The 24,182-nt window shown below is 34.0% G+C and overlaps 3 protein-coding genes across 3 annotated transcripts; 1 reads left to right on the top strand and 2 right to left on the bottom strand.

Moving 5' to 3' along the window:
* Positions 1–4,124: 4,124 nt before the first annotated feature.
* LOC113700553 (chaperone protein dnaJ 20, chloroplastic-like) lies at positions 4,125–4,664 on the bottom strand. Its single transcript, XM_027221028.1, has 2 exons — positions 4,547–4,664; positions 4,125–4,465 (listed from the first exon to the last, which is right to left on the bottom strand). Exons 1-2 carry the CDS (start codon positions 4,662–4,664, stop codon positions 4,125–4,127), a joined length of 459 nt encoding a protein of 152 aa, XP_027076829.1.
* Positions 4,665–7,039: 2,375 nt separating this feature from the next.
* Positions 7,040–8,189, bottom strand: LOC140011237 (chaperone protein dnaJ 20, chloroplastic-like). The gene is made up of 2 exons (XM_072060001.1): positions 8,031–8,189; positions 7,040–7,318 (listed from the first exon to the last, which is right to left on the bottom strand). Exons 1-2 carry the CDS (start codon positions 8,187–8,189, stop codon positions 7,040–7,042), a joined length of 438 nt encoding a protein of 145 aa, XP_071916102.1.
* A 12,640-nt stretch (positions 8,190–20,829) lies between these two features.
* On the top strand, positions 20,830–24,182 carry LOC113701921 (inositol-3-phosphate synthase). Its single transcript, XM_027222829.2, has 10 exons — positions 20,830–21,296; positions 21,498–21,566; positions 21,715–21,850; positions 21,963–22,210; positions 22,318–22,544; positions 22,666–22,781; positions 22,876–23,052; positions 23,236–23,424; positions 23,540–23,602; positions 23,814–24,182. The coding sequence occupies exons 1-10, from the start codon at positions 21,109–21,111 to the stop codon at positions 23,931–23,933; spliced, it is 1,533 nt and encodes a 510-aa protein (XP_027078630.1). The 5' UTR covers positions 20,830–21,108; the 3' UTR covers positions 23,934–24,182.

Here is a 24,182-nt window from a genome sequence, read left to right as displayed (position 1 = left end):
CTGTACAACTTTGCCAACATTACACCACCATCACATATAATAGGTAAATGATAAAAAAATAATCCACACCATCATCCCCACACCAACCCACAAAAAAGAGGGTAACAAGAAACAAACATCACAAATTAGGCTTAGTTTCTACTTACACAAGTTACCAAATGAAAAAGATATAAGTGAAGAGAAAGATGATGATCATTTATTATCATGGGATGATTTGATGGGCTTGGAAGCATCATGCTCTTCTTGTATTATAATCATGCCATGTTGCTTCTTCCATTTCTCAATCTCCTTCGCTAATAACCCCTTTCCTTCACCTTCTTCATTATAGCTTTCCCTCTTAACAAAAATCTTTGCTTTCTTGAATGTGTAAGGCACATTAAAGCACATCTTCTCTTCTAAAATGGCCTCACTTGATCGTACTAGCAAATGATTGCATCTTCTTATAAATAATGAGCCTTATCTGTTGTTTTTGTGAGCGGTAACATCAAGAAATTTTAGATGATCATATTAGTTTTTTAATCATTAGCTTACAATTTTATCATCAACTCCTTGGCGGGTTGGTTCCAATTGCTTGTAAAATACTATTTGTGCAATTGTTTCTAGTGCTTCAGTTACTTACGTATGTCGAAGTTCATATTTCTTTCTTTTTCGTTTTTGGTTTGTCACCCTTGGACGGATTATTAGAAATCGGGACCATTTCACTGCCTTTTCCATGTTTTTATTTTTCCTCAATCCACCGTTGCGAAGCATAATTAAAAGGGTTAATAACACTTTGCCCCCCTGGACTTACACGGTAGTCACACTTTCCCCCCCCCCCCAACCTTCAACTTTAAATATATGCACTTTATCCCCCATGAAAACTAGTCAGAGTTAAAAATACAAAAAAATTAAGCACAATGACATTATGGTCCATTTATTCATGAAATTATCTATAACTTAGTATTATTTCCTTTCATTGCTAAAAAGTATATGTCTTCTCTATTATACCAACTATACAACAATGTCAAACTCAAAAAAGCTAAATAAAGTTTAAATATATTCTATATCCTTATATTTTTTTCTATCAATAAGCATTCACTTTTATATATGCGTTTTTCAATTTATTATAATTGAAGTCAAACAAAAAAGAATAAATAACACAATACTAAAATAAACATAGATGCTGAATTTCTTTTCAGAAAAGAGGTAATACTAAACTTGTTTTTTGTTTCAAAAAGTAGTTTTTTTATTATTTTAGTTTATGTGAACTTTTAAGCTAATACTATTGTCACTTTATGTTGATGTATTTATAATTTACTATTATTGCATTTTCTTCTCAAAAAATAAAATTTGATTTAATCTCCATTTTCTTTCTCTAAGTTTAAAAATGAGGCATATCAACCATTTTTAGCAATTTTGATTAAGAACTTCATATTAGACTAATTTGATAAACAAAAAAATGACAATGATATTTGTCTAAAATTTTAAATAAATTAAAATGATAAAAAATTACTTTAAAAATGAGTTTGTGTATTACTTTTTTTTTAATTTTGGAAATTGTATTTACTTTTAGTATTGTGTTATTTATTAGTTTTGCTTCACTTAAAGTCTAATAAATTGAACAAAACATATATAGAAGTAAAAATTAATCCAACAAGAAAAATTTCAAGGATATAAACTAAGGATTAATATTCTATACACTGACAATGTATATACTTTCACTACTAGATGTATGACACATAAACCAAATTTGAATTTAAAACCTAAATTTTGCATATCTGTCGTGCATCCAACCATGATAGTGTATACAATGTTAGTATATATAAGATTTACTCATAAACTAAATGTTAATTTTCTTTAACTTTTTTTACTTTGATATTTTGTATAATTGATACGATAGAGAAGATATAAATCTTTTAGCAATGAAAAGAAATGATATTGATTATAGATAATTTCACGAATAAAAGGGCAATAAAGTCATTACACTCAGTTTTTTTGTGTTTCTAATTTTGACTAGTCTTCATGGGGGTTACGTGTATCTATGTAACTTTTGAGGAGGGTAAAATGTAGCCACTCCCTAAGTTTAGGAGGGCAAAGTGTTATTAATCCTAATTAAAAACCAAAATACAGAAACATAGAAGTTCCGAAATACAAGGCAAAAATGTTTCCTGCTAGGCTTCCACTTTGAACCGTTTTTTTTTTTTTTGGGGATACGTAGGAGAGGCAATGCCTCTTATACAGGGAGTAATCTTGGGGTAACTACCCCGATTATATCTGCACCTATAAGTTCTTTGAGCTTTCCTGGAGGAAATCCAATTTCTCCCTGGTTTCTTTGGCTCCTGGCTGCCTCTTTTGCTAACCAATTCGCACATTTGTTTCCTTCTCTCCACACATTTTTTAAGCTATATGACCATTCCTTACTTTTAGCACTCTGATTTGCTGCACAACATTATAGTATGGTGAGGTTTCTTCTACTTCCTCAATCATTTTCATCCCTACCTTGGAGTCTAAGTCAATTATCACTTTCCTGTAGCCATTCTCACAAACCAGCTGTAAACCTTTAAGGATTGCACACAATTCTGCTTGAATATTGGTTACTGCCCCTAACCCCACTGAGAAGCCCCCTAGCCAAAGGCCTACTTTATCTCTGACAATTCCTCCCATTCTATCCTTCCCTGGGTTGCCTGCTGATGCCCCATCATTCACTTTCACAAGCTCCTCTGGGGTGGCCTCCATTTAATAAGATATTCTTGTTTAAGTTTCTTGCCAACTCCACTTATGAAGTTTCTTGCCTCCACTTTTCCGCCTTGAACTTTTGCCAACTGAAGACTAGGGCTATGAACGGGATAGCTCCAAAGTTCTTCTAAGGCACACTTGGAATTGAAAAAACAATCTGTGGCTTCCAAAAGAAAAACGGATAACTAGCTTTTACTTGCTTAAATAAAAAAATAGAATATATATAAATAGTATCTTATATATATATATATAGCAATTTCTCAAACAAAGCTTTTAATCTATCTACTCACCATTGTCCAATAATCAAGTCTATTGCCATGTAATAGTAAATTAGAGAATTCGACTTTCTAGACTGCTTAGGCCTTCTATGTCCGTCAAGACTATTTATAAAAAATTTTCTGATAAGTTCAATTCACATGTGATGAAAATAACTAGATTTCCATTTTTTCTTTCTTTTTTTTGTTTGGTGATAAACTAGGAGCTCTAAAGTTTCTCTCACTAAGCTTGTGTCAAAATGCAGGCTGTATTTGTGAAAGAATTTGACAAATCTTAGAAGTGATATTTAATTTTTCCGTCTATCATTGTCTCCTTGATGTTTTATTTCTGTTTGTTGGTAGTATATTTTGTTTGGATTTGTGATTGGAGCTTTTGATCAATAATCGGCCTAATAAATTATGAACTCAAGTTTTTTTTAAAAACTCTCCCACCCCTCTCCACACCTTCCAACACCTAATCTCGGTGATGTTCTAAGTTAGTTTGATAAGATTAATTTATTTAGGTTAAGATCTTGCTGACAAATTAGAAATTAGAAGGAAAGGATGAGAAAAATAGACTATAAGCTGAAAATAAAAAGCCAATACTTGATAGTGGACATCTATTGTCTTTTAACACGGAACTCAAACATTTAAATGTAAAAGTTGATTAATTGAAGGATGCAATTTTCTTCAGATTTATTTTCTTTTCCTTTTCTCCATTAAAACTCAGAAATGGCCAAGTAATAGAAATTTTGCAAATAATAGGACATGTAAAACTTTCCTATCGCTAGAAATAGTTGGCCTTCTGAATATTAGTAAAAAATCTGATAAAGCTTTTGTTTTTCAGATAGGAAGCAATGAAACTTTATTGATGCAACAAAAAAATGGCATTGTTCTTATAGTTTTTCTATAAGCTTAGAAAACTGATAGCAAAGAAAAATGAGCTCAAAAGAAATAAAATGTAAAGTTAAAAGCAACAATAACTTTCCCAGAGAGGAAAAATAATACTTGATCTTGTTTATGATCTTTTCAGGTGGCAAATACAGGACCAACTCTTAAGTGAGAACAAAAACTAAAAAAACAATAAAAATTCAAAAAAAAAATTGACTAAGAAACTAAAATTTGGAAGCACTAGAAAACTGGTGGTAGTTAACTTTAGATTCCCATTTTATTTCTCTTCTCCATTTTTTGCGTTGATCGCTTCTTCAGTTTAATGATTTGCCTCTCCCAAACCTCCCTGGGGAACCCTTCAACACCACCACCTCTTCTCTTGCCCATGCGACAATTCATCCCATGGCTTGTTCTTCCCTGTAAATCAACCAAATTAAGCACTTGATCATACATTTCACGCAAAATTGGATCAGATAATGTCTCATATGCAATTCTTAGCTCAATAAATCGCCTCGTGGATTCTTCTTTTATCGATGGATCAGGGCAAGCATCAGGATGGAACTTAAGAGCTTTGCATCTGTAGGCTCTCTTGATTTCATCAAGACCTACAAATTTGGAACAGTCAAGAGAAAATAGTTCATAAAAATTGGTTGTTCTTCCATTTTGCATGGTATTAGCAACCTGACAGGTGATCATAGTTTTCTGCCCACAGATCTTCTCTTTAAACCTTCCTTTCTGATTGAATTGAAACATTTTTCCATACCAAGTACTAGTAGCATAAACTTCCAAGGATAGTACTTCCATGTTATTATTTTGAGACTGAGAAGGAGAGGGAGAAAAGTTTTGCTCAATTTCTATTAGATATGAGAGCTATAATGCTAGGTGCTATATGCATTTTATAACAAGACATGGTAAAACTTCAACGATATTTAAATAAAGCTTAAAGAAAAGGATAGAAGTTGAAGGCTTGAATAACTTTTCACTTAAATGTTTGTCTTCATAGTCCTTATCCGGTCTTTCTTCATAGTCACAAGAATTTGTTGTTTACTTCATACTGGCTGGTGGCTTCTGTCTTTACTTTTGTAGGATTTAATTTCTTTATAGCAAATTGTCTTGCATCAATGAGGAGTTTGAATTGGTAAAACATGTACGATACACTAATACAAACTATTAGAAACACTTCATCTTCAGGTTGTAATATCTCCTTCTTCCTTGGGGGTTGATGTCAGAAATGAGGACGGTTTTGGCTAAACTTGATTTAGATATATAATTGAATACTAGTTTTACCTACTACAGATGTTGGCACTTTAAGAACTTATTTCTTTTGCCTGTTTGTGTATTACGTTGCCGGCTAATGATTAGATTTTCAACTCCCTTATTCATGAAGGAAAAATCGTTCAAACGTCTCTCACATTTTATAAAATGATTTTTTTCATCCCTTATTTTTAAAAATATAATTTTACGTCCTTTACAAATTTACATTGATTAAATTTGATTCCTACCTAAGTTTTCGACTAGTTTTTCGCTGGTATCTATCATTTACCTTGCACATGATCATTTTTTTAAGGGCAAAATTATCAAATTACATTTCACATAATCCAACCCATAGTTCCTTATATTTCACAAAATAAATTTTTTCATCTCTTACATTTCATAAAATAAATTTTTTCATTCCTGATTGATCATGTGTATAAATAGTTTTTTCTCGTTTTGAAAACCCTTGTATATGTCTATTTAATTTCACTTGAATAGTACAAATATCATGTAATATATTTCTATTTCATTTCATCTGAACAACCTATTGTAGGTGAAATCAAATAGAGATATATTACATGCTATTCGTATTGTTCAAGTAAAATCAAATAAACATATATGTGGGTTTAAAAAAAAAAATCTATTCGTACACATGATCAATGAGAGATGAAAAAATTTATTTTGTGAAATGTGAAGAATGAAAAAATTCATTCTATAAAATATGAGGGGCTATGAATCGGATTATGTGAAATGTGATTTGACAATTTTGCCCCTAAAAATGATCACGTGCAAGGCACATAATGGATTTCAATCAAAAACTAGTCCAAAACCTAAGTAAGAACCAAATTTGACCAATATGAATTTGTAAAGAACATAAAGTTACACTTTTAAAGTAAAGGACGAAAAAAATCATTTTACAAATTGTGAGGAATATTTTAAACGATTTTTCCTAAAATTTTACAAAATGTGAGAAACATCTCAATATTGAATCTCTTTTTATAGCCAGATTTTTCATAAGCAATTTCCAAAAATAAGAAACAAAAAAAAACTGTTCAGAACTAATCGTTTTCCCAAGATCTTGAAATCATATATTGTCCTTTCCAGTTAGTAAGTATCAAGTTTGGAACTAGGTCAGAAAAAATGGATCAATTCAAGGAGAAGAGCTCTGAGATGGTCAAAGCTATGATCCAATGTCTGGCTGCAAATAACTATGCTACTCTTCCCGTGCAAAATGGAAGAACCACAAACTCCATGAAGTGCTTTCTTTGTCTAGATCAGTCCAAAGAAAATTACAGAAGGGATCATGGCCAAAAAATGGATAACAGCATTCATCAAAGTACGTAAAGGACAAGAGAAGACTATTACCATTCATGTAGTCTTTCCCCTCCTCTCTCAAATTCTTCTTTTTTTTTTCTTTTATATACTTTTTTTTCTTAGATGTTGAGCAGTATTCACGTATAATGTTAGTGCTTCAAATTCTTTTTCCCTTTTTCTTTTTTAAGGACAGCTTAAAATATCTCAAGTACGTACTAGGTAAAACCAATCTCTATTGTAATTTGTAAGATCAAGTTTTCTTGTGTCATTTTATTTATTTCTTTTTTTTTTTGGGTTTGAATGAGTATGGAACATAAGTCAATACATAAAGTTTACATCATTACGTGCGAGTACCAATTAATTGAACCAAAATTATCTCCTGTGGAAAAAATAGCTTTATCAATTTTATATTGAGTAAAAACATCCACACCGTATGAAATTTATAGTTGCCACATCAAAGAAACAAGAACTTTGTCAAGTATTAGAATCAAACAAGATCACTCTCAACATCTGTTACCAAATACAAAACATAACAGAAAATCTTTAAAAGTATGAATTTAAACCCAACAAAAAAAAAAAAGAAAGAAAGATGTCGACTGTCCTCTCCTCTTTTACATTTTCTTATCAATTCTCTTCTCCATTTTTTGCCCTGAACGCTTCTTTAGTTCCCTGAGTTGCCTCTCCCAAACCTCCCCAGGAAACTCTTCAGAATTGTCTTTGTTATATCTACCATGCAGTCTTCTTCTTCCCTCAGCACCAACTAAACTAAGCTCATGATCATAAATTTCTCTTGAAATTGGATCTGACAATGTCTCATATGCCATTCTTATCTCGATGCATCGCCTCGTAGACTCTTCTTTCATCAATAGAGGGCAAGCATCAGGATGGTACTTAAGAGATTTGATCCGTAGGCTTTCTTGATTTCATCAAAACCAACATTTTTGGACCAATCAAGAGAAAGAACTTCGTAAAAATATTTGGCTCTTGCATTTTCCATGAGATCTTACGATCAAGCTGAACATTTTTTCATAACCTACTATTGATATAGTTGATTTGGATGGATAATTCCATTTTTGATGATTGAGACTGAGGAGGAGATGTTTATGCTTCCTTTTCACTAGAGCTTAGTGTTATATAGTGGCATACTAGCTTATGCATCATAAAATAAAGATTAAAGAAAAGGTTAGGAGATTAGGCCTAGTCAGAAAATTTTGTTGTTTTCTTCATAAAAAATGTCCTTGCATCTAGAGCTGTTAATCGAACCGAATAGCTCATGAGCCGAGCTCGACCCGGCTCGATAAGGACTCGACTCGGCTCGTTTACTGAGAGAAACGAGCCGAGCTCGAGTTCAGCTGGATACTCGTTTAATAGACGAGTTGAGCTATGCTCGACTCGTTTAAACTCAACAGACTCGAATAGTAGAGGCATTAGCGTCATTTCATTGTGTATTTGATACTTTAATCTAATTCATTCTCCCGTTTCTTGCCCTAATTTTTTCTTTCCTCTTTTGGTCTTTCCTTTTCTTGTTCCACAGTCGCAGCTGCAGCCGCACCCTTCATTCTTACCACCATCACCGACTCACCAATCCATCCATCATCTCACCTCCATCACCAATCTGTCCACCATCTCACTGCCATCATTCAATCCACTTCTCATGAATCCGTGAGCAGCGCCATATGGAGCCACCTTGGTAGAGCCAGGGGCTACTACCATATCCCAATTCGCTACATAATCTGGTAAGTGGTAACCATTTCTTGCCATTCTGCAGTGAATCTGGATGTTTTGGCTTGGTAGAAAGGGGAAAGATTGATATTTCCTATCTTGTCGAGGATGGCTGCCGATATACTCTCTGCTCCTGTTATAACTGTGGCTTCAGAATCTACCTTCAGTGCCAGAGGTAGAGTAATTGATGATCGACGAGCTTCTATGTCAGTCGAGACAGTGCAAATGTTGCTTTGCAGCAACGATTGGATCTGTAGTCTTCATGGCCTAAAGAATAAGTCTCACGTAAGTAATTGATTGGATGTTTTTGTTATTGTTACAATTTCATTATATCTGATTTTCAAGAATTTTATAACTTTCATACTTTTATTTTGTACGAATCACTTGATGCGGCCGAATCAATCACATTTGAGGAACTTGAACTTCCTGAATCATTCACAACCTGATTTGGTGGCTGTTGATGTTGCTTGGTGCAAGCTGATTCATTCACATGCTGATTTCCCAAGCTGATTTCGTTCAAAAGCTGCATCATTCACACGTTGTTTTCACCCAAGAAAGTTGTTTTTAACTCTTGAACAATTGAAGTTAAACATGTTGGTCAACTTGGTCTAGAGTTTGGACATTTTAGAAACTACTTAAAACGTATTGATGGCTGATGTTTAATTGTTTGGACTCTTTTATGTAATTTTTCATTTTGTAATTTGATCTGGTCTGATGCCGAGTTTGGACATTTTGTTCCTCCATTTAATAGTTTTCGCAGCAATTTTAACTTCTTTTTCTATTTCTTGGTCGTGTCTGCCTTGCATTGTCATTTGTCCATCAATTGCATGGCTTGTCGAATTGAAGATGATATATCAATGAATGTGTATCTTCTTTTGTCAGGCTAATATGAGTGTACAAGAAGCCGATAGGCTATCTTCTTTTGATATGCTAAATATGTTCAGCTCCCAAACGAACTCGAGCTTTAGTTTCAAGCTCGATAAACTTGGCTCGATTTTGAACTCGAGTTCAAGCTCGAGCTCGAGTTTTCTACCGAGTACACCGAGTCGATCTCGAATATCTTATGAAACTCGAATTATTAATCGAGCGAGCTCGAGCTAGCTCGATCAGAGGTTCGAGTCGAGCTCGATTATCATGTGTTCAAACTCGACTCGGCTCATTTAACAGCTCTACTTGCATCAGACAAATGTTCCATTTTTTGTGTACGATTTGACGTATCTATAGCAAATTGTCTTTAGTCCAGTGTGAAACTTGAATTCATGCAAAGATGCATGTACCTGTATGGTATAAGTTCACATAAGATTTGACTATGGTCTGTGATAAGTATCTCCAGATAATTTATTATATTCTGCTCTGACTTTCAACCCAAGTTTTTTTTTTTTTTTTTTGGGTAGACTAGTGAAAGAGCTCCTAAACTATTTCAATTACTATTGACTTTTGATCTCTTATCTGTTTTAAGTCTCAAATTGACCTCTTAATAATAACAAAAAATTCAGATTTTGATCCCTCAATCTATCTTCTTGGTTAAATCTGATAGATCTAAGTACAAAATTGATGGATCTAACTCTTAAAATGGACTAAAGGATCCATATTTGAAACTTATTATTGTTCAAGGACAATTTGAGACTCAAAATAAATTAGGGTCCAAAAGTTGACAATTGAAATAATTTATAAGTTTCCTACATAGTTTACCCCTTCTATTTTCTTCCTTTTCTTTCTCTATTCTTTCTTGGGAGTCAAGCTGTGACGAAAGCCAAAGCCACCAAATTGACAATTTCCATCAGCCCAAACATTGGCATTGTCCGGCCAATAATTGGATTGTGAACTATTTATTATCAAGTGATTATAATGAAGAATATTTTGTTCCTTACGAAACTGCTTCGATGGGAACTTTTTGCAAGACATCATTTATTAAAGAACCATACGTGTGTTTATGTGTGTGTGTATATATATTATCAATAGATTGAAGGTATGAATACATATTTTGTGTCCTTGGATGGATTTCATGGGTATTGGGAGTGTTTTCGTAATTTTGTACCATATTTCCGCTAGTTTGATATGCATAAAACTTGGATCTAGAGATTTCTTGAACAAATATAAAAAAGCAAAACTAGAAGAGAACAATTTTGATTTTCTGTCCCAATTCATGTTGATTCACGGTTACAACTAACAAGGCTTTTGTCTATGTTGGGTCTCTTGGTTTTTCTCAGATTGGGTCTCTTTGGATATGGATTTTTTTTTTAAAATGTAATTGGCTTGCATCATAAATATATTTTTTAATCAATTTTTTACATTTTAATAATTTTTTTAGCTCACATATAGTATATCACAAAAAGTACTTCAATTACAATCTGACCACCTATTGTTACCTCTTATTAATTGTATTCAAATCCTATACTTGTAGAATGGTTAAATTAGGACCTATTGCTTCATCCCAAGTTGTTTAAGAATACGGATGGCAACGTGTTAGGTACTTTAAAAAAATGGGATTTTTATCAAACCCTAACTCACATATCTAAATTTTTTATCAAATCTTATCAGATAATCCTAAAGGTTTTAGCTCTTATTATCAAAGTCTCTCGCTTACCCATCAAGTACCCACTAATCTGAATAGTTTTAAAAATGGGAATTAACTTTTATCAAGCTAAAATCAATGCATATCATGTTAGATCAACATGCTACATTAAATTTTAAACTTGAGTAAAGCTATAGAGAAATTTAACATTTTATGGAAAGCAAATTTATCAGTATTTCAAAAGAAAATTCAAACAACTATCTCATACTTTTCAACAAGGAGTTATACATAAAATAGGACAAATAACAATTTACAAGACAACATGTGTTCTAACAAAAAACAAATTAAAGATAAAAACAAATTAAAGAGAATAAGCGCACACACACACACACATATATATATATAGTATCAAATGTTGGGTTTCAAATTTTTATAATTCTCTTGTCAAATCCTATCAAGTTATCCATCGATAACCCTTCATCCATATCAAATTCTAATGGATTATTCATCGATTGTCTAATTGAATTAACCATCAAATCGAACACCCACGGATATCAGGTTTTACCCTACCTGCAGCCATCCCTACTTACAAATGAGCTTTTTCCTATTGCATTTTGCTTTGTAACTAGTTGAGGTTTGATCCACACTTTTGTGCACGACAAGGTCGTGGTTTTCTACATTGTTTTGGTATTAGTTGACAATGTGACCATCCAGGCAAATAATGGCTGAACATAAAGTATCACTGCAACTGATGTTTATAGTTCGTCAAAAATCTGCCTCATATACAGCACCACCATCGCGAGTAAATTAGAGTTATTGTTGCACTTGTTGTTACAAGTCCATAAATTTCTTATTTTTCACCTAAATTTCTCAGTCTTGAGTGAACTTTCATCTAATTATTGTTGGGCACCTTCACGTAACCTTAAACAGATAACGAGCTTCCTAAGCCTAATCATCTCATTTCTTAGTCTTGTTCTCTGACAGTTAAACGCTAGGATGACAATTAAATCAAATTTTTTTTTTAAAGTGCCGACCTAGACCAGTCACATTTATGAATTCTTAACTAGGTATTCCCTTAGAATGTTAGAACAAAATCCCAAAAAAAATGCTAATAATAAACTTTACAAATATTATTGGCCAAGTATCGACAATTTGACACCCAACATGACAATCAGATGACAAAAGATCAGATATTGGGTCCGTTCGATTAGCATAATTGGCAAAAAAAAAAAATTTAAAATATTATTTAACCTATATCATAAACACAATTTCTACCTCCCTGTTTTATCCCACGTATATCACACCACAAAAAGCGCTGCACTGTCATAATCTCCTGTCCAAACATACATGTGTTCGAGTACAAATTGTGTGACAGGAATCTACGCTTGTTACTATTTTTTGTTACTGTAAAAATAGTAAGGGTGTAAAAAAAAATTAATGAATAATGCCTTTTTAATTTGAGTGGGCTTCATTGTTATATGAGCTTCTTAATTTGTATTTGGGCTTTGACGATGACATGTTGACGCCATGAGTCCAAATGTTACTTTTCCGAAGCCACGAGACGTAGAAGCCTTGTCAATGGCGGCATGGTATTCCAATATCCAAGTGTCGACCTCTAAAATAAATCATATACGAAAATACAACAATAGCGAAAGTAGAAATTTTTTATTTATTTTTAAAGCAATGAAAGGATAAAGCTTTTCATTCATGTATACAATTTTAAGCTTTTTGTTTTGATAAAAAAAAAAAAGATAAATATTATTTAACCAACTTACCTTCAAGGGTACACAATTTTAAGTTTATTGCGATAATATTTTGATGAGTGGATGATAAAATTTCACTAAAATCTTCACTAGGCACTCAGGATTCAGTATAAACTTTCAAATTCCTTTTAGATTTGTTTAGCTATATATAGTTGGATTAATATGTTCTTCATCACTATAATTATTGTTTCATTATGTATCAGATTTGAATGCATGACACGTGTGAAAAAAAATTTTACAATTTCTTTAGCAAAATTTGCTTTAACAAAATTTGCTCTCTTTGGATGCCTCAATCCACAGGCGGACTTAGGTCATTTCAACTTCCTTTTTTTTATAGGTGCATGAGTATAATTCTTCTTTCAACTCTAAATAGAAACTAATAAAGGGACATTAAAAACCAAGCCCTCTGATTCCACAAAAGAAAGATAAGGCAAATAAACAGCGGCTTTCTGGAATCATGAATGCCAAAATTTTGGCTTGCCTGCATCGATGGCACCCCAACGTTCTTCACAACAACCTTTGTTTTCATTGGCACGAAAAAGGAAGCTCGTGATTCACCAAATTGGAGAAAACAATTCAATGGAATTGACTTGGCCATCAATTCATTCATTAAGTAGAGCATCCTACACAACTCTACTGCCTATTCATTCAGGAAAAAGAAATTGGAGAAAGGGAAAAGGAAGAAAAAGGACAAAAAAGTGGAAAAGAAAAGTGTCCAAAACATCCACATGATTCCAATCAATTATTTTTTCAAAAAGTTTGGCTCAAAGCATCTTTTTTTTTTGGGTTCTTTCTTGGTACCACAATAGCTGGTCAACTTGACAAACCCCTTGTTCAATACCTAGCACTTTCTCGTAGAAATTTTTACTCGCTTTTCATCATTCATTTCCTAACAAAGTCATTTTCAGTTTTTATTTTCCATGGTCCCAATATACACCAAAATTTGAGGCTGATTACATCATTACATCAGGAAATTGCGCATGTTTTGAAGTTGGATTAATCTTTTATACACTGACAGTATATACACTTTCAATATTGGATGAATGACAATTATGTAAAATTTGAATTTAAAATTCAACTTTTACACACATGTAATGAATCAAACAGTAACAGTGTATATACTAGCAATGTATTTTATATTTACTCTTTTAAATTTTACTACTGTTCCAGTTACACAGGGAACAAAAGTGTAAAAATTAGTGGGGTAGGATTAAAAAGCATAGAAACACATTGGGAAAGAAAGCACACGAGGAGACTGGGCTTCTTAGTATAATGGGAGCAGGCTGTGGAACCCCTCACTTAATCATATCTTCTCAACAACTCAATAATTCACTTATTTTGAAAAAAAAAAAAAAAAAGGGCTTTGTTTTTTGTTTTTTTCCAAGACGATAACATAGCACTATATTGCAAAGAGGAAACAGTAATACCAGTTACAAAATTGGAGCAACTGCCCCCATATCTCTCCTGGCTAACCTAGTTAACCAAGCAGGAAAGGAGTCCTTCCACTGGATTTCAGTGACTAAATTTAAGGCAAATTTTGTCCACTCATGACTGACATAATTATCCTCTCTACCCCCAAAAGAGAAGGAACATTTACTAAAATCTTCTCTCATCTTCATAATGTCTTCCACAGTGGTTCCAATTCTTGCATCTTGGTTGTTTTCTTCCACGATTTTACTAAAAAGGGCTTTGTTCACTATCCATATTTGTTAACCCCTTAGATTTAAGAAGCAAAGAAAAAGAAGGAAAATTTAAATTCAAAATTTCTAACTCCTGCAATTTGAATCTTAACTATTAAACCAACGTCTTGTCGATTGGAAATAAACTATGCATATCTCAAGACTATACATATGTGTGTGCGCGCGCGAGTTTGCACTCAACCTTTACCCGAAACGGGGAGAAAAAAAAAAGAAGAAGAAATCCTAACAGTTACCCTTATAACCTACCTCACGATTGAAAGAACTATTAGACAAGCTATGCTCATTCTCTTACAAACGCCACAACCCAAAAAAAAAAAAAGATTTTGCGGGAGGGCTCCGGCTAACACACACAATTTACCATCTGAACAAACTACGCATTTTCACTTCATTTTTAGTCACATTTCGACTTAATATCACTTTTCTCCAAAGGAAAAAACCAACACTTCAAATTTTCAACCCCTATTAATGAGTGTGGCTGAACATTCATTAGCCAAAATTAACGAAAAGTTATTAAAGAATTTCAATTACCTTGTTGATTACTCTTGTGTTCACGGCTCTGTGCAAGTCTCCATGTATTTAAGAAAGAATAAATGAATAAATTATGAGGTAAATCAGACAAAAAACAGCAAATCTTATCAGAATCGACATGTAGACTTCAACTCAACCCAGATAATGATAAGATAAACATCACTGGGCAAATCTAGAAACTCTAAAGAATGAATAATATAATTAAAGTAATGAGAACGTTCAAGTACTTCAAAATTGTTGCGGCTTAACTATTCTAATCAACAACGGCTGACAACCTTTGATTTCGAACTGCATATATTTCCTTTGAAGCTCAAAGTCAATTTTTTGAACTACTTCTGCATTATAATACAAAAACAAAAGATGAATTAATACTCGAGTGGAGGGATGAAGCTTTTTGGTGTATTTAGCATAATTAAATCTGAATTGAAAGATCTTGATTTATGAATTAATCTTTCCTACACTGTCAGTATATACACTGACGGAATTAGATGAATGTCACATCATTTGAATTTGAATTCAAACATCAAATTTTGTATATGTAGCATATATCTAAACCCACTAATATATACACTGTCAGTGTCAGTGTATAAAAGATCTATCCGTTTTTTTTTTAAGGACGAATAAGTGATTAAAACTTCTACCTATGACCAAAAAGGCATACAAGTCCCCAACCCCAACCCCACCCCAAAAACCCCAAACCAATAGCATTAAAAAAACGTTTAAGAAACAGTAGAAATAGTTGAAAGCTTTGTGGTTATTTTTATACTTTGATTACAGCTTTTCCTCATTGTCGGATTCAGAGTTGAAATTTTATGTGTAACAATTGAAAATAAAAAAGGTATATAAAAGAATGAAAGGGTATAAAAAAAATTACAGCCGCAAAATGACTTGTATCATTCATAATGCCTTAGAACCACTCAAACGATAGTGATCTCTTGTGGGTTAGTAGTAGATTTGGCCTCCGATCGATCATATGGCATGCTTTTGATAAGAAACAAAGCGAAAAAGAAAAAAAAAAAAAGATAGATAAAAACAAACACAAGAATTGAACATTTTGTCCAATGAGAAGTGAGTGTCTACATTTATGTAATCCGAAAACTTATACGTGTTTTTTGTCTGCCCTTTAGCAGCCCTTTTGAGATTCTAATGGTCCACCATGCGTGAAAGTGAAAGAGAAAGTGAAAGCAATTACATTAGGTAAGCAAAAATTAATTTTTATATACGGATACCTGCACATCCCAATTAATTTTACAGAGACCAAATGTGCTAACATGCATGCATGAGTAGGGAGGGACCTTTCATGTACTTGGAAATATGATAGCCACTCATGGCTCATGCCAAGGGTTTGCATCAGGACCATACATGGAGTTGGTGGTTGGAGATTCCTGTCAAATTTACCCTTGTCCTTTGGATAATAATAATAATAATAATGGGTCTATTTGGATTGTGAATTATTAGAGATATTTTTACTGTAGTACTTTTTGTGATGTGATGTATATGAGATAAAAAGGTAATTGAGAAGGTAAAAAAGTGTATTGGAAATTGTAATAATGATGTAAGCAAATAAATTTGGGGAAATAAAGCCCAATCCAAACAAACCAATAATTTTTGGAGCATCTAAAGAAGGGAATCAGATGGTTAAAATAATGAATAAATCTTATATACACTGATTGTGTATACACCATCATCGTTTAATTTATAACATATGTGTAAAAGTTGAATTTTAAATTCAAATTTTGTATAATTATTGTTCATCCAATGCTGACAATATATACACTGTCAGTGTAGGAAATAAATTCTATAGACTTCAAAGTACATATTATTTCTCTTTAAAAAAAAAAAGAAATAGTTAAGCCAGAAATTACAGTGACTTGCATTAGATTCAAATTACTTAATTGCATAAGAAAAGCATCTAAATTAGAAATTTTAGTAGTACAGCTTACTGGAAACCACATTAATTGTGCTTAAGATCTATTTATGACAAAACTCATATCACTGAAGTTGCACGAGTGACATTTTGGAAAGAAAAGCCCCGGAGCAATTCAACTCATACTGATACCCCACATACATATACGGTATACCCCATTACCCCAAAAAAAAAACAAAAAACAAAAAACAAAGTAGGTTAAATTCAATAACCAAATGTGACATCCAGCTGTATCTGAAACTTTTTCTCACATTTACTCCTAACTTGTTCTGGAAATTAAAATTAATTCACGAGAATTTCAGATGATGATTGATGGCTGTATTCAGAAATTTTGGCCTTGGGGTCAATTTTCCAAAGGCACTCCTAGGACCATTGCTTACCAAAATTTAATATTGATGGCACCATATCTATGTCATACTCACATATATTCGTAGAATACTGATCAATTTGTTAATGATCATCGTGCAAACCGAACATTTCCTTCCTTTTTTACTTCGAATCTTTGACTAATGAAAGTGATGCAAAAGTAGCCCAGAAAGCTATTTCAGCAAACTTCAACTTGATCAAACAATTACGTTGTGGCAACAGCGAGAAGTTATGGAAAATATTTGTATAAAGAAAATTAGTTTATAGGTCTACAAAGAACTCTTTTTCTAACGCTGCAAGAAATTTTAAGCTTTCCTAACTTGTTGGATTGCTGTAAGTCACGAAAAGTTTACTTTTTATTACATAAACTGGTGATAGTAATAACTAATAATAAGCATGGTTTTTAGAGACAAAGGGTATGATCTTAAGTGATAAATAATAGTATGACATTCATATATGAGTTAAAACTGATCTTGTGACTTGTAAATAAGAGTCACAGTCTATATTGTCATAAAAATATCGGGTGGCTTGTAAAGATCAATTGTGATTATATAGACAAATGAAGGCTCATTTGGAAGATAGTTATCGAGCTCGAGATGAGGGGAAAATGGAATAAGACACTTGAAGCAAGCGAAAAAAAAAAGGGTGCAGTCCAAGAATCATTGTGATTGGTTAGTAGGTTATTTGGAAAAAAAAAAAAGTTATAAAATTATTCGGTAATATTTTTTGTGGCAAAAGGCTCATTTGAAAGATAAATGATAATTTAAAAATATATTTATGACACAAATCTAAATTTATTTTGCAAATAATCATTTATCCAAACAAACCTAATATTTCAATTTTCCCGGTCCGAACTTATTAAATTGGTTTAGCACCTCAAAGAGTCAAGGATTCGAATCTTCTTCCTTTTTAAGATGAAACGAAACATACTACCGTATCTGGTTGTTTATACTCTACACAAGTGTATGATGGTGTTTGTGTGGTGCATACTTGATCAAAACTCAAGATAGCCAATTTGGCAATTTCACTAAAAATAAAAGTTAACCCTACTTCCAATCCAACAGATTTTGCTTTTAATCACCTTTTTCATATCACATGTCTGAGAAACACTATCATTTTCTTTTTCAAATTTGAACTTTTTAAGTAGTTTAGTTGATATTAAGCAAGAGGGGATCGAAATTGGAACCAAGTGAAGATTCGGACAAGGGGGCAAACGAGTTAAGTCGGATTCGAGTAGTGCACTACTCAAGTTTAATTCTAATTCAAAAAAACATGGGTTCGAACTCGACCTCGAACTCTTGAAAATTAAGTTCGATTTTGAGTTCAATTTTGTTTTGCCTTACTCAAGTTCGAACTCAAGTTCGATTTTGTTTTACTTTACTCAAGTTTGAATTCGAACTCGAACTCATGCAAATCGAGCCTAATTGGAAAGATGAATTTATATTTTATATAATGTTAAATGGGGGACAAAATAGACATTCATATTAACAAATAAAAAATTAAAATGTGTGTGTGTGTGAAGCTTGACTGTGCTTGATCAAATTCAACGAGTCTTCAAACTTCACATATTAGACTCGAATTCAACTCGTCAAGTGGCTTGAACTTGAGGTCGAACTCAATCAACGTAAGTTTGAGCTCAAATTTTGACCGAACAAGTTTACAAGCTATTCAATTGAGTTCGATTCATCTGCAACTCTAGATTCAGGGACTCTGCAATCACCAATTGTCCATCATACCATACAATATAAGTATTAACATTATAAATGCACACAGTTAAGCAATACCAAGCAAAAACATGGAGGGAGGGAGGGATAGATTTGGTGGTACGAGAGAAGAAAGTGTAAATAAAGGTTTTTGACGCAAGACCCCTCACATACATTAAAAAAAAAAAAAAGCAAAGACAAAGTAGAATTTTTCACTCATTAAAATTTGTGTCTCACAATATATCCATATGTACAATTACAAATTCACCCAAGTTTGGACCATCAATTATGCAATTGCATGAGAGGAAGAGAGGCCCCTTCCCCACCCCACCGGAAGTATGGCTCACCACTCTACTCCACAACCCTTTCCCTAACTGATTTTACCCATTGGGAGGGATGGATGTTGATACGATAGAGTGATTCACCGGTCGCCGTCAAAGCCGTCCCAATTGCTTCGAGTGCGTTCTCAAGGGAACTCATTTGGGACCCACTGTCCAATCAGAAGTCCCCAAATCAGCCTCACAACTTCGCGCCACGCGTGTACTCCTGTCTCTCTCATCTCGCGCGTCACACGAGTGGTTCAGTGGCGTTTGCCCATAGGCCTTCTTCATCGCTCCCTTCCTTCTCAAACTAGTCCTCTAACTCGACGACTTCGGCTGCTGAAGCTCAACCCAATCAATTCTGAGGGGGATATTTGGTTAAGATAGGATTAAGATTTAAAGGTGAGTTTTGTATGAGAAATTTTACGGGGGTCTATTGTGGAGCTCGCTAATTCCACATTAAAAACAATTTAAATAAGATTGTGGCGTATTTATTTGTCTAATTTGACAGTAGTATTTCATTGGTTAAAGATTAATTACTAGACTTATCAAAAAGTTGATTCGAGTCGTAATAAAATAATATAAATTTTCCTTTTTTTTTTTTTTGTGGAAGTGCATTAAGATTCGAGTGATAATCTTGAAAATGTTACCGTGTGCTGCCATTTTCGTCTTCTCTATTTTAGACTTTTGTTTAGAGGACGAGAGCACAAAATAGAAGAGTCCATAAACCAACTTACGGGTTGTGCCATTTAAGTATAGGTAGACAATGCATAAAATGTGAATTTAGGACATTATTTTAGGGTGAATGTTGCAACTAAGCCCTGTTTGATAATCCAATTCAACACTTAAATTTAATGGAATCAGATCTTAACATATTCAAATCGCTTGATAACCAAAAATTGAACATTTAAATTAATTAAGTGAAATTGAATTTCTTAGACAAAATTTGCTCTCAAAATTAAGCAATAAACTATTCACTTATCACTGCTTGATATATATGTACTTAAATGTATTAGATTTAATATTTAACAATTTACTAACTTAATGGATTCAAATTTCAGTTTTATCAAACGCACCTTAAGTGTTAATACCTTGAACGGACCATCACACTTTTCTAAAAAAAAATTAAAAATTAAAAATTTTGGGCCATTCTTGGCCTTGAACTGGTTGGAGCAATTGAGAATTGAAATCCTTGATTCTTTTTTGCTTGTCTTCTCATATGTATTATGCATTGATATACCAAACTATGTGATGCTTAAATTTGAAATAATAGTAAGATAATATAATGCTTGATATGAGCTGCTTTTATAAGCTTCTAAAGCATTAACTAAGGTATTTTTTTTTTTCATATTTGGTCCTAAAAGTATGAAATAAGTTACACGAACACAGATAATGTTTTTTTTTTCAATTGCCAAGATGAAAGGTCAAGAATTAGAGATCTTGAATTATATTTTCACCTTCTACTTTGCTACTTCTCAAATTCCACCCTTCATCTACAAAGTCATCCAAAGAAGAATGAGGATTCAATTTGGCTTAGACGCCCGCCCCCGACTGGTGTCCACCGGCTAGCCACTACTGTCAATTTCTGAATTCTCCCCAATTTTCCCACCTCCAACAAATATCATTTACGTATCCATTCTTCACACAGTCACACACTAACAGCAACAGAAAGAAACACGGGCTTCTCGTTTAGTTTTCACTTTTCATACAAAATTTTGCATGGCTAAGCTTCACTAAATAGTACGAGCAGCCAATTATGATTGCAAAACGTGGGGCCAAAACCAGTCACCTCCCACCACGTGTCCCTCCAAGTGAGCCACTTGGGCTATATATGCAGCCCCTTGGGAAGCCAAGCGCAGAGATTACACACACAACACACACTTGAGAGTGAGAGAGCGGTGTTCTAGGAGTTCAGTTGAAGGCAGGGAGAGATTGAGAGGAAAATTTGAAGAAAAATCAGTTAAAAGGACTCCTTTCTGGAGTCCTGAAATTGTGGGTTTTTTTTTGTTTCCCCATTTCTTCTTCTCAGCTCAATTATTTCCTTCGCCTTTCTTGCTCTGTCTCCCTCTGCCTCACGAGTGTTGTTGAAATTCTAGCGTGGTTTGTCTGACATTTGTTTATTTGTTGTAATTAAAGATGTTTATCGAGAACTTTAAGGTTGACAGCCCCAATGTGAAGTACTCCGAGAGTGAGATTCACTCTGTTTATAACTATGAAACCACCGAACTTGTTCATGAGAACAGAGACGGTACTTATCAGTGGATTGTCAAGCCCAAATCTGTTCAATATGAATTCAGGACTGATATTCATGTCCCCAAATTAGGGTGAGAATATTCGTATTCTGAAACCAACCCTTTTCTTATTTTTGCCCAAATCACCTAAAATGCAGAGATTCTTGGGGCAAAAAAATAGTAGGAGTGATTAAAAAAAAAGGGTTTTTTTTTGGTATATTATACTAATGCATAATTGAGTTTGTTTTGTTTCTCATGGTATGATTTTGTTTTGTTTGGTTTGTTTTTGCATAGGGTTATGCTTGTGGGGTGGGGAGGGAACAATGGTTCAACTCTGACAGGAGGCGTCATTGCAAACAGGGAGTAAGTCAATTCATTCTTGGTTTTCAAATTTCGTTGAGATTAAGGTTGTTGATAGTCAAATCCAAGCACTGAATTTTTTTTATATGTATAATTCTGATGGGATCCGGTGAAATAATTTTGGAATATGGCTTAATTAAAATTTTTGCAGGGGAATTTCTTGGGCAACCAAGGACAAAGTGCAACAAGCAAATTACTTCGGCTCTCTTACCCAGGCATCTTCCATAAGGGTTGGATCCTTCAATGGAGAGGAGATCTATGCCCCATTCAAGAGCCTCCTTCCCATGGTATGCATGGCCATGGCCCACCACATAACTTGATTGTGTAAAACAAGGGTAGGTCTTATTGATGATTTTAAGAATAATAATTCATTTTTAATGATATGGCCATGATGAACAGGTCAACCCAGAAGACATTGTTTTTGGTGGGTGGGACATAAGCAACCTGAATTTGGCTGATGCCATGGCCAGGGCTAAGGTCTTAGATATTGATCTACAGAAACAATTGAGGCCCTACATGGAATCCATGGTCCCTCTCCCTGGTATCTATGACCCTGATTTCATTGCTGCTAATCAAGGCTCACGTGCTAACAACTTGATCAAAGGAACCAAGAAAGAACAAGTTGAACAAGTTATTAAGGATATTAGGTACTAATCTGATACACTTATCATCATTAAGGCTAATGATAAAGCGGGCTTGGTTATTTCTTTACCTAATTTCTGTTTTTTTTTTTTTCAATTGTCGTGTATAATAGGGAGTTTAAGGAGAAGAACAAGGTGGACAAGATTGTTGTCTTATGGACCGCTAACACAGAGAGATACAGCAATGTTGCTGTTGGCCTTAATGACACGACGGAAAATCTTCTTGCTGCTTTGGACAGAAATGAGGCTGAGATTTCACCCTCCACCTTGTATGCTATAGCTTGCATGTATGAAAATGTCCCTTTTATAAACGGGAGCCCTCAGAACACCTTTGTCCCAGGTTTCTTCCTTTCTCTGTTAATCTTTATGATGAACTTTTTGGAACAGGCTTCTAACCCCTCAGTTTATTGTAATTATCCGACAAAAATTATTAATTTGGTTACGGTACTGAATTATGTCAGGTTTGATTGATTTGGCCATTAAGAGGAACTGTTTGATTGGTGGAGATGACTTCAAGAGTGGGCAGACAAAGATGAAATCTGTGCTTGTTGATTTCCTTGTGGGGGCTGGTATCAAGGTATAGCCGGTCTTCTTCAGTGTTTTGTAAGATTACAAAGGACTGCTAACTCTTTTAACTTATCTTGGTGGGATGTGTGTAATTTGCTTGCCAGCCAACTTCAATTGTGAGCTACAACCATTTGGGGAACAATGACGGCATGAATCTTTCTGCCCCTCAAACTTTTAGGTCCAAGGAGATCTCCAAAAGCAATGTGGTGGATGACATGGTTGCCAGCAATGGTATCCTTTATGAACCTGGGGAGCACCCTGACCATGTTGTTGTCATTAAGGTACTCTGATAGAAATAAATGCATCTTCTTGTACTGCAATTGAGAAGTTGTGTCTAAAAGTAACCATGTTTGTGGAGCTATATGTAGTTAATTATCTCTTAAACTTCATATGATTTCTTAATATTCTTAAGTTTCTTGATGATCATTTGATGTGGGGCTGATGAAATTTGTATGTTGCTGCAGTATGTGCCATATGTTGGAGACAGCAAGAGAGCCATGGATGAATACACATCAGAAATATTTATGGGGGGAAAGAGCACTATAGTGTTGCACAACACTTGTGAAGACTCTCTTTTGGCTGCTCCAATCATCTTGGATCTTGTCCTCCTTGCTGAACTTAGCACTCGCATTCAGCTCAAAGCTGAAGGAGAGGTCAGTCACAGTTGTCACTTAAAAAATCATTTGCCTTTATTCTGATTAGAGAGTTCTTGATTATGCATATACTTGCTCTTATGCTCTTCCATTTCCAATTTGATTTTGTTTTCAGGGAAAGTTCCACTCCTTCCACCCTGTGGCCACAATTCTCAGCTATCTCTCTAAAGCCCCTCTTGTAAGTTGTTAATACTTGCTCTTTCCTCCTGATTTTTCAGAGCCAATCTTAGCCTCAAAACTCACAAATGCAGCCAAATATGCCCAGTTTCACCTGATTCCTGTGTTTATCATTCATGCAACACACCACCAGAAACGCACTGGTTGGCTTGAAATCACAATGGTATTCATTTTATGGTGTAGTAATTGATTGATTTCTTGGGGAAAAACAGGTACCACCAGGCACACCAGTGGTGAATGCACTTTCAAAACAGAGGGCAATGCTAGAGAACATATTGAGGGCTTGTGTTGGACTCGCACCAGAGAACAACATGATTTTGGAATATAAATGAAGAATTTGCATCCATCTGATTTATGGATGTTTAGCAAGAGATTCATATTAAGGAAAATTAGTTCCGTGCTGTTTGTTCAAGGAACCAACCTTTCTTTCCTTCTTTTTTTCTTCTTCTTTTTGTTATTTTTAATCCTTTGTAAGCTAGTATGCCATGTGTCAATGTCTTCTTTTGAAGATGCAATATTCTGGTTAGTTACTGTGTAATTTGGCTGGTAATTAAGATAATGTCTTTCAGTTGTTGATCTCA

This window comes from Coffea arabica, chromosome 7e (assembly GCF_036785885.1).
Source record: "Coffea arabica cultivar ET-39 chromosome 7e, Coffea Arabica ET-39 HiFi, whole genome shotgun sequence".
NCBI lineage: Eukaryota > Viridiplantae > Streptophyta > Magnoliopsida > Gentianales > Rubiaceae > Coffea > Coffea arabica.
Note: the sequence above shows the minus strand (reverse complement) of the source record. Positions and strands in the feature narration are given on the sequence as shown.

Coding starts and splice junctions, on each gene's coding strand:
- LOC113700553 (XM_027221028.1), bottom strand. CDS start 4,664: ATGGAAGTACTATCCTTGGAAGTTTATGCTACTAGTACTTGGTATGGA. Junction 4,466..4,546: donor GCAGAAAACTATGATCACCT/GTCAGGTTGCTA, acceptor CCAAATTTGTAG/GTCTTGATGAAATCAAGAGA.
- LOC113701921 (XM_027222829.2), top strand. CDS start 21,109: ATGTTTATCGAGAACTTTAAGGTTGACAGCCCCAATGTGAAGTACTCC. Junction 21,567..21,714: donor GGCGTCATTGCAAACAGGGA/GTAAGTCAATTC, acceptor AAATTTTTGCAG/GGGAATTTCTTGGGCAACCA. Junction 23,053..23,235: donor ACCATGTTGTTGTCATTAAG/GTACTCTGATAG, acceptor ATGTTGCTGCAG/TATGTGCCATATGTTGGAGA.
- LOC140011237 (XM_072060001.1), bottom strand. CDS start 8,189: ATGGCAAGAAATGGTTACCACTTACCAGATTATGTAGCGAATTGGGAT. Junction 7,319..8,030: donor TGGACAGATTGGTGATGGAG/GTGAGATGATGG, acceptor AAATCTCTTAAG/TACCATCCTGATGCTTGCCC.